The sequence below is a fragment of the Phyllostomus hastatus genome, unplaced genomic scaffold, assembly GCF_019186645.2.
Source record: "Phyllostomus hastatus isolate PE091 unplaced genomic scaffold, TTU_PhHast_1.1 phas_contig_159, whole genome shotgun sequence".
In the NCBI taxonomy this organism is placed as follows: domain Eukaryota; kingdom Metazoa; phylum Chordata; class Mammalia; order Chiroptera; family Phyllostomidae; genus Phyllostomus; species Phyllostomus hastatus.
This window is the reverse complement of record NW_025333640.1, coordinates 27,508,529-27,519,076: the sequence shown is the minus strand read 5'-3', so window position 1 is coordinate 27,519,076 and position 10,548 is coordinate 27,508,529. Positions and strand designations below refer to the sequence as shown.

At 39.8% G+C, this 10,548-nt stretch overlaps 1 protein-coding gene across 2 annotated transcripts in view; it reads right to left on the bottom strand.

Annotated features, from left to right (window-relative positions):
- Positions 1–5,463: 5,463 nt before the first annotated feature.
- ANAPC10 (anaphase promoting complex subunit 10) overlaps positions 5,464–10,548 on the bottom strand; it is a 39,792-nt gene continuing 34,707 nt past the window's right edge. For both annotated transcript variants that reach the window (XM_045831860.1, XM_045831858.1), the window contains exon 5: positions 5,464–5,908. In XM_045831860.1, coding sequence (XP_045687816.1) covers positions 5,678–5,908 — 231 coding nt within the window. In that variant the 3' untranslated portion in view covers positions 5,464–5,677. The remainder of the gene's footprint in view (positions 5,909–10,548) is intronic.

The window sequence follows — 10,548 nt, the reverse complement described above, 5'->3', positions numbered from 1 at the left end:
GTAATTGATGACATAAACTAATAACTAAGAATTCAATAAAAAATAATAGAGGACTTCTGGTCAAGATGGAGGCATAGGAAGACACACTTCATCTCCTCACGCACCCACAGAGAGAATTACAACTAAACCTCAAAACAACACCCAGAACTGTTAGAAAACCGAACTGCATGGAAGTCCAACAACCAAGGATTTAAAGAAGCCACATTCACCAGATGGGGAGGAGGGGTGGAGATGGGCAGAGACAGGCGGAGGGAAGGAGACGCACTGCGGTGCGGAGAGGCAGTGGCATCAGCAGTGGAACGGGCGCAGGCAGTCCCACATTCACAGGTGGTGGATAAAAATCAGGAGGGACACCTTGGGAGCGAGCAATCCCAGCCCCAGGCCAGACTTGTACACAGCCCAGGGTTCCAGCTCCAAGAGAATAAGTCCACTTAACTTCTGGCTATAAAAATCGGTGGGGGTTGGGGCAGCAGAGGAACGACCAGCACGGTTTTAGAACTTATGCAAACCCACCCACTCTGGGATTCAGCACCAGGGCGGCAGCTGGAAGGGCTCCAGTCACAGACAGGGAGTGGGTGAAAGGACTGGAAATGGGGCCAGTGACAGGAAATGAAAGTTACACTAAGTGAAATAAAGAAAAACCTACAGGGAACCATCAGTGGAGGGGATAAAGCTGAGATTCAAATCAACGATTTGGAACATAAGGAAAAAGTAAGCATTCAACCAGAACAGCAAGAAGAAAAAAGAATTAAAAAAAAACAAAACAAGGATAGTATTAGGTGCTTCTGGGACATCTCCAAACGTACCAACATCTGCATCATAGGGATGCCAGAAGGAGAAGAGGAAGAGCAAGAAATTGAAAACTTGTTAGAAAAAATAATGAAAGGAAACTTCCCTAATTTGGTGAAAGATATATACATACAAGACCAGGAAGCACAGAGAGTCCCAAACAAATTGGACCTAAAGAGGAACACACTAAGATACATCGTAATTAAAATGCCAAAGGTTAAAGATAAAGCGAGTATTTTAAAAGCAGCAAGAGAAAAGCCGAGTTAACCACAAAGGAGTCTCCTTAAGACTGTCAGCTGGTTTCTCAAAAGGAACTTTGCAGGCAAGAAGGACTGACAAGAAGTCAAAGTGAAGAAAAGCAAGGGCCTGCCACCTAGATTACTCCATCCAGCAAAGCTGGCATTTAGAGTGGAAGGGCAGCTAACGTGCTTCCCAGACAAGGTATTCATCATCACCACGTCAGTATTACATGAAATGTTAAAGGGACTTATTTAAGAAAAAGATAAAAACTGTGAACGTTTAAATGGCAACAAATGCACAACTATCAACAACTGAATCTAAAAAAGCAAACTAAGCAAACAACCAGAACAGGAATAGAATCATAGCTATGGAGATCATTTGGAGGGTTACCAGCTGGGAGGGGGAAGGGAGATAATGGGGAAAAAGGTGCAGGGATTAAGAAGCATAATTGGTAGGTACAAAACAGACAGGGGGATGTTAAGAATAGTGGAGGAAAGGGAGAAGCCAAAGAACTCATATGCATGACCCACAGACATGAACTAAATGAGGGGACTTCTGGAGAGAGTGGGGGGACTCGGAGGAGGGGGGCAAAGGGGGAAAACTTGTGATAACTGTAATAACATAATCAAAATATATTTTAAAAATAAATAAAAATAATACATAAGCATACATGTTTTTAAGAAGTTTAGAGGAGTGACAATTTTCTAAAACACTAGAAATATCAAATATTTATATTTGACTCATCAAATCTTATGCTCATTAAATTTATATTGTAGTGTATTAATGTATCCTAAATTAGTAGTCATAATGGCAAAAAGAACACACTGTTTCTAAAATTGTTTTCCAAGTTTGACCATATTTTAATCATTGGAATCTTTCAAACAAGAGTTAAATGTACAAAAAAATCACTTGATTCTGAACACACAAATCATCTGTTTCACATTGTTGTTACTTACAAAGAAACAACAGTAGTCTGGATTCAAGGATAAGCTTGAAAAGTGAATAACTGGCTAATATTAAAAAGTCTTTCTTTCCAAAATTCCACCTCCTCCACAATGTCTTCTTCCGCTTCACCTCGAATTTCCAGAGCCGGAAGCCAAACCTCCCTTCTCCTCTCCACTCCCATTCCCCAACTGGAGATTGTGCCCCTCTAGTTTCGATTTGGTTGCTTAGAAGACGATCATTTCCCACAGCAGGTGGTAAGCAACCGGAAGGAAGGTCCCCATCAGGTTTACCTTGGTTTCCTCATTACAATACTTCTAAAGCAACACCCAGTATCTATTAGGTGTTTTTAAAGAATTGTGTATTTATTAGTGTTCAGTAAACTGCTATGGTCTAATATTCCAGTTTTATACAGTTTCTTGTGACAATACTTCAAGTAATCAACTGATTTTAACAGTGCTTTATCCTTAGACTACATGTGAACTTTAAAAATGTAAATCTTCTAACTGCACACTTTAATACTCAAAAATGTATATTCATTACAAATAAATCAGTGAATTTGCTGGTTTATTAGCCATTAAAGTGGTTTATTAATCTTAGTTTTTGATTCTCAAATCCTATACAGTAGGAAATAAATGTTGTTGCATGTATTAACTGTCCATTCATTTTTATTGCTCAGCAGTATTCTACTATATGGACATACCACATGTTTACATTCTCTTATTAATCAATATCTGGGTTGTTTTCAGTTCTGAGATAATACAAATGAAGTGCTATGAATATTTGTGTACAAGTCTTTATATAAACATATGCTTTCTCATCTCTTGGGTAAACACCTAGGAGTGGAATGGTTGGATCATATAATTACGTACACGTTTAATTTTTTAAGAAATTACCAAACTGTTTTCCAAAATGGATGTACATTAATTACATCCTCACCATCAGTGTGAGGTCCAGTTCCTCCTTATCTTTGCTAAACCTTGCAATCGTTTTTTAAATTGTAGCTATTATGGTGGCTGTGAAATGGTATCTCATTATGGTTTTTTAAAATTTTTTATTTACTGAATTGGGGGAGTTGGGGAGAGAGAGACATCGATTTGTTTTTCCACTTATTTATGCATTCATTGGCTGCTCTTCTATGTGCCCTGACCGGGGATTGAACCTGTGACCCTGGTGTATCAGGGACAATGGTCTAACCAAGTGAGCTACCCAGCCAGGGTTCATCATGGTTTTAATTTGCATTTCACTAATGTCCAGTGAGGTTCAGCATCTTTTCAAATATTTATTTACAAGTCATATGTCTTCCTCAATGAAATGACTGTTCAAATCTATTGATCACTTTGAATTGGGTTGTTTTCTTTCTGTTGAGTTGTAAGAGTTCTTTATTCTAGACACGCATCTGTACTTTTAAAAGAGAAAGGCAACTGCTTTAGATAACAATGCTTTGTTATCATAATACATGGTCTATCTACACTTTAAACAATCCTTATAATGAGGGCAGGCATTATCTCCATAATCCTCAGGTACTGAGTTTTCCCATGTCTGATAAGGTGGTCAGCCAGCCAAGGAGAAGTAGAAAACACACTGATTTTCTCAACATTCTTCTTAACCCCTCCCAATTTTAGAAATCTCTTAGCAAACTATTAGTAGTAGGGGTAAACTGACTGGATCATGTAAATAATAATCAGTCTTCCTCCTTTTACCTTTTAAACAGATTTTTTAAAAGCAGTTAGCAAGCAGTAACATTATTATTAATAAATCCTTCTGTATTCTTTAATCCTCACCTGAGGATATGGTTTTATTGATTTTAGAGAGAAAGAATGGGAGAGATAGACAGAAAGAGAGAGAGGGAAAGAGATACAGAGATAGAGACAGGAAAAAAAAAAAAACACCTGATGTGATAAAGAAACTTTGATCTGCCCTGGCTGGTGTGGCTCAGTGGACTGAGCACTGGCCTGTTAACCACAGGGTGGCAGGTTCGATTCCCAGTCAGGGCACATGCCTAGGACAGACCCCCTGGTAGCAGGTGCATGAGAAGCAGCCACACATTGATGTTTCTCTCCCTCTCTTTCTCTCTCCCTTTCCCTCTATCTAAAAAAAATAAATAAAATCTTAAAAAAAAAAGACACTTTGATCTGGCTGCCCCCCACATGCACCCTGACCAGGGGTCAAACCTGCAACGTTTCTGGCATACAGGATGACACTCCAACCGAGCCACAGGCCATGGCTCCTTCTATATTTGTGTTAGAGGTCTCGGTCTCTTAGACTAAACCCTGTTGTTTACATGAATGTTTCCCTTATCGGACTAAATAAAGCAAACCACCTAGTGCCTAGTGTACTGCTATTCTAATCTCCTTGATTCTCTCCTTCGCTTTTAATTCCGATCCAGGTGTTTTTCCTTTAATCCTCTCTTCCGCCCTTTCCAGCATCCCACATCATACCTCTACTGGGATTTATTTGCTGATCCTGAATGAGTTTCAGTCAGTTACAGTCTATTTGGTGACTCTGTAAATCACCTACCATCCTTCCTCAAAGACAACAAAATGCACATGGTGAAACTGTGAAACTCAGAAAGAGCAGCTCAGATTCCGCTGAGTGAAAAAAGTCAAACCTTTGCAGGGGTGTCCAACCTGTGGCTTGTGGCTGCATGCAGCCCAGGACGGCTGTGCATGCGGCCCAACACAAAATCGTAAATCTACTTAAAACATTATGAGATTTTTTTCTGACTACGTGTCACAATGTAATTAATGTGTGGTCCAAGACAACTCTTCTTCTTCCAGTGCGGTGCAGACGCCAAAAGGTTGGACACCCCTGCGAGTATCCATGTAAATAAGTACTCTCTGCCAGAATAAAGCACACACAAAATTATTTTTTAAACGTTACCATTTAAGACTTCAGTCTCTCCAGTAATGCAAGAACCTCCAAGGAATCTTTCCCAAATAAGAGCCAATCTGGGGAAGCTCTGTGGCTACAAAAGCATCCTCCCCAGAAGTAATAGATACAGAAAAAAAAAAAAAGTATGCAAAATCAAATCTACTCATTTTAAACCATGGAGAGAAAACACATTTAAGCTCCTTTAATATCTTTTTACATATAAAGAATAATTTCATACATTTAAAAAGTTTTCATGAGACATATTTGTCCCCCAGGAATGCTTCAGTGTCAGACACAAACTTTAAGGTCACTCTTCTAGGGCAGCGGTAACAAGAGCTGAACAGCGAGCGTGATGCCGATCTCCGACATGGTGCCAGGGCACAGATGGCCGCAGGGTTGAAAGTATCTCATGGAAGTGATCATGACCCAACTAACCATATGCCCCAAGTCAGAGTGATTCTCTTCAGATGCCTAATGCTAAGCTTATTTTGACACTGCCTTTAAAAAGGCCCAATATCAAAAGAGTAAGTTCCCTCTGGAGAGAAAAAAACCCGATAATTCTGTCGTATTAAAGGTAGTACCTACTGATGAAAAATTTAATGATTGGCTCCAAATCCATTTTCAATAACATAAAATATGTGATCTTTATTGTATTTTAAAGAAAATAAAGATAGTAGGACACAAAATTGATTTTGAAAGCTACAATAAAATACTTCTTAATGCGTACAAAAATGTAAAATGGCTGATGCCTTCTCAATGAGGATACCAGATACAACATTTACTGACCAGAGAAAACAAAGATGTGTTTAATGACTTCAGTCCTGTCCCCAGGTCACCTTATCGAACGATACATCATGAAATCGATAGTTGTGCATCTGGGAAATTTACCAATGGAGCTCTCCTCCACTGGAGTGTATATTTTAATCTGTCTCATGTGGGTGTCTCTTCCGTTCTGGTGATTGGCTAGAACAGCGATCTGTATCATGAATGTGCGAGTTGGCTTCTTGTGATTATCGGTTAAGGGAACGTGAATCCAGCCACTTGGTTCCACCAATTCGAGTTGCTGCCAGGAAAAGAAAAGTCAGGTTAGGTTTCCACCCAATGAATGTCATTCATTACAATGCACACACCCTAAAGCTGACTTAGCTGTGCACGGCATCAGAGGGGTGCCAGGCTTCTAGGGGTGGTCACGCAGCAAGGTGTGCAAATGCCTAACCACTGTGCTGTACACCTGACACTAGTATAATACTGTATGTCAACTGTAATTTAAAAATTGCCAAAAGTTTTAAATAGAATAAAAAAATAAAGCTGACTTAAAAACTGACCTCTTGCTCACTGAGAGAATGACAACAGGATAGTAACTATTACCAGTTACTGGACACTCTGACCGCGGTCTGTGTTGCCAAGATGACACAACATGTGCCATCTGGGTAGCTAGTCTTTGTGGCCGAGTCAGACACGTGCAAATGTATCCATCCAATCAAAGACTGTGCTGATACAAGCAGGAAAAGAATCTAACATTTTTCAAAAATATTTCATTTGAAGAAACATGCCTCCAAACTCATAACAATCCAAACTCATAAAACAACCAGATTCTGCATAAATTACAAGGATATTAACAAAAGAAAATCAGTCATTAAATATGCATCAAACAAAGCTTTCTTTCTGGACATAGTTAATAAGTGATCTAGTCATGTATTTATCTATTCTAGATGATGATCTAAACCTAAAATCTAGATTTTAAATGTTTTTCAATGAGGAAAGCCAGATAATTTTTTTAATTTTTAATTTTATTTTAAACAAGAGTCCATACTGTCCTTACTTAACAAGGAAAGGAAAATCATAAGTCAAAAGGTAAACCAAAGTTTCTACGAATTTTCCTAAAGTTATGAAGTAGTTTAAAAAAATACTGATTTTTAAATTATCTTAATCACTGGACAAAAACGAACTACAGACATTACAAAAAATATAAGTTTATCTTATCAGCACAAAGGTCAAGGAGCATCAAAGACTCTGAACTGGGGTCCCGCCAGTTACTCCAGAAAAACAATTAAATGAATGCTGCTGGGTCTTCTTCCTCCGCTGCTTCCCGCCCCTCTCCTTTGTCTTTCTTCTCTTTCATTCTTTTCATAAATTAACTTCCTTCTCTTTCCTTCTTTATTCTTTCTTTCCTTCTTTATTACAAAGAAAGAGGGTAGGTAGAGATGGGGCAAGAGAACTATCACGTAAGGTAGTTGGTGTTTAAGAACAAAGGGCTTCTTTCCCCCTTTTAACTATAAAATAAGAATAATTGGATCTCTACTCCCACGGTGTTTTGATCAGTGACATTTTATGAACTCCCATTAGCACTAACTCAAAATGAGTGCGTCAGAAATCTGGTTTCTATCACTAACCTTTTATTCATTCGGGTCACAAATAGTTACTGAGCACACTCAAGCAGGCGTCACTTCTGCCGGGCCCGGGGTACCAGGGGTGTCAAACTCATGTTCACCGGGGGCCACATCAGCCTCGCAGTTGTCTTCAAAGGGCCAAATGTAGTTTCAACTCCTTAACAGTTAAGGAGTAGTTACATTTATACAGTCCTAAAATTATTTCAGCCCCTTGAAGGCAACCACGAGGCTGATGTGGCCCCCAGTGAAAATGAGTTTGACACCCCTGTTCTGGAAAAGCAGAGAAACAGCTCTCCCCAAGAAGTTCCAGAAAAGAATGCACCTTGCTGCCACTTTGGCTTTAATCCATTAGACCCACTGTGGACCTCTCACTTCCAGACGGTAAGGTAGCGAACTTGTGTTGTTTCAAGCCACTAAGTGTATGGCCATTGGTTAGAGCGGCAAATATTACAATAGATGTACATGGGAGTTCAGAGGAGGGAGAAGGCACTTTTCTGGTTGAAATAATCTTTTCTCCAGGTACATGCACAATAATGCACAAAAAGTAAGACCAAGATTCTAAATTCAGCTCCTTACTAATACAATGTTTTGGACAAATCTAACCATTCTTTCTAACAGATGCAAAGTTATTTTTAGAGTACTTATAACTGACATGCCTCAGTGCACAAAAAGCTGTCTTAAGATTTTAGAACATATATGACGTTTGACATGATACACACAGAATTATAAATGTAGTAAGTTATTTGGTAAATACAATGAATAACCGGTGTCCGTAGGACATGTCACAAAGCTGACCGGTCTCGATCACTGAAAGCACATCACAAAGCAGGCCCGGCTGCCAACGTCCCTCAGGTGGCAGCACCACCGACCACACGGCCCGGGGTCAGAAGCACCAGCTCCTGCGTCTGCCTCGCTTCTATTTTGCCCAGTTTAAAACCCTCATAGTCATCTCTAAAGTTATTATAAACTTATTTCATAGATATAAAAAACCCAAGTACACACAGTATGTGTAAATTTAACTTTTTTGTAAATGGTTGATTAAAATATTAACATATTTCAAGCAAAAAAAATTACTTATATTATTTTTATATTTTAAACAGAAAATTAACGAAAAGCCACAATTTCACCAAAATAACTTCCTTGTTTTTTCTCACATTTCTGGCTTGGACTTTAGTAAATGAAAATTTCACCACCATTAAGATACAATTTTTTTGCCCTGGCCAGTGTGGCTCAGTTGGTTGGAGCGTGGTCCCATAATCAGGACGCTGCGGAGCCCATTCCTGGTCAGGGCACACACCTGGGCTGCGGCTTCGAAACCCCGTCCTGACGTGGATGTGTGCGACCCCGGTCCGGATGCAGTCCGGATGCGTCCAGTCCCTGCTAGGGCACCAGTCCCCAGGCTGGACGCATGGACGCACGCCAGAGGCAACCAATCAGCGCCTCTCTCTCACATCGATGTTCCTCACTCTCCCTTCCCCTCTAAACACAATTTTAAAAAACATCCTTGGGTGAGGATTAAAAGAAAGATAAATTTTTTTCTGTATTCCTCCTTGTTCTTTTTTTCTGCAATCTCCCACTTTCAGCTCGTTTCTCCATATAGTAACTCACTTGAAAAGTTTTCAGTTTTCTTTAAATTTTTCACCTGCTAGTTGTCTGCATCCCATTCCAACCTGAGTTTTGTCGCACCACTGAAACCAGCCTTGTCAAAGTCACCAGTGACCCGCCACCTTGACAAATCAGCTCCTTCTAGGAACAGTTCTTTGATACAGCTTACTAATATATTCCGGATTTTATCTAGTAATGTGCCTGACCAAGACCTACTTCTGTTTTAAATTTTAAGGCTTTTAAAACTTTATAAAATATTGTACTTTAAACATAATTTTGTATACAAAAATACATAGCATGGTTTACTAAAGCTAGTAAATGACAAGAAAAATAACTGGTACCTCAGTAAAGATCAATACATTTGAAGATTAATGAAGTGAAGACTTCTTAATGCTAAGCTAACAGAATACTTGAAACTGTCCTCTATAACTGTACCCAGACCTGTGACTTCAAGTACCTCTAGTGGGTATGTGTCAATGATTTAAAATTTTGTATCTCCTTCTTAATAGGCCGTTTCTGAAGGTGCCAGCGGAACAGCACAGATTTAGAGCTGATGCTCACCCCTGCTCGCCTCTTCGGCCTCATCTTGAATGGTCTTCCACCTACTTTGTTATATAATCTGCAACAACGTGAAAACAAATTTACACTATGAAAGAAGCTGATTCTGGAAATATTCCAAAGATCAAGAGATGGCAAAGAGATATTAACTGTATTTCATTTAAAATGGGTCACCTGTTGTGTGCAGGTATGCCAAAAAGTTTTTAATTAACTGAAATTAAATGAATTGCTTGGAAAAAAAAAAAACTATTACTCCTGCAGGTCACAGTTCTGAGAGGAGCCTTCTCATGCCACCTACGGCAGCTTGGTAACCCACCACCTTGGCTCAGCCCAAACTACACTTCCCAGGATTCCCTTCCTCTCATGTTTCTGGTGGGCAGGACACGAAATATTTTCAGAGAGACTGGAAGCGCAGAAGTGAAGCAGCAGCCACGCCCGTGGACTTTGAGCTCCAGCATCCCACGAGCAAACAGCTTCACAGGTTATTTAAGCAGCCCCTACTGGTGTAAGGTAAACTCCCTGTAACAAACCCCCCCTCACATACTGCCACTCCCCACCACGCCCCCGCCACGCCCCAGCGCTCTGCCTCTCCGCCTGAACCTCCACGACACACCCAATAGACACACCCAATACACAGTCGCTGAGCTGGAGGTCCAGGAAGGGTGTTTCCGAGAAGAAAATGTGGAAGCCAGAGAGTATAGGTGACTGCTTCAAGAGATATGTTATATGTCTGTTAGAGAATTTAGGAATATGTTGACAACTGATAACATTTTAGAAATTAAGGAAAAATGAGGCAACTGTTAATTACAGAAAAATAAAATTAGGTCTATAGTTCACAGAAAAAGTGAATTTAAGCACAGAACATGATGTAAATCAGGCATAAATAATGTCTATGTGGTTATAATAATGAAAATGTGCATAATGATTTCAGCAAATACCATGAAAAGCTACACTAGGAAAATGAAGAGAAGGAAAGGACAGTGGAGAAGAAATGAGATTACGGAGCTAAACCTGATGTTTCATAGCCAGGTATCACTAGATCACGTCTTTAAATATAGGTAGGCAGCTACAGACACACTGTGTAGAGTCGCACTTATCTGTGGCAGACGCCTGTTACATGTGGCATGTGGAAATACGAAAGCAAGTGAGG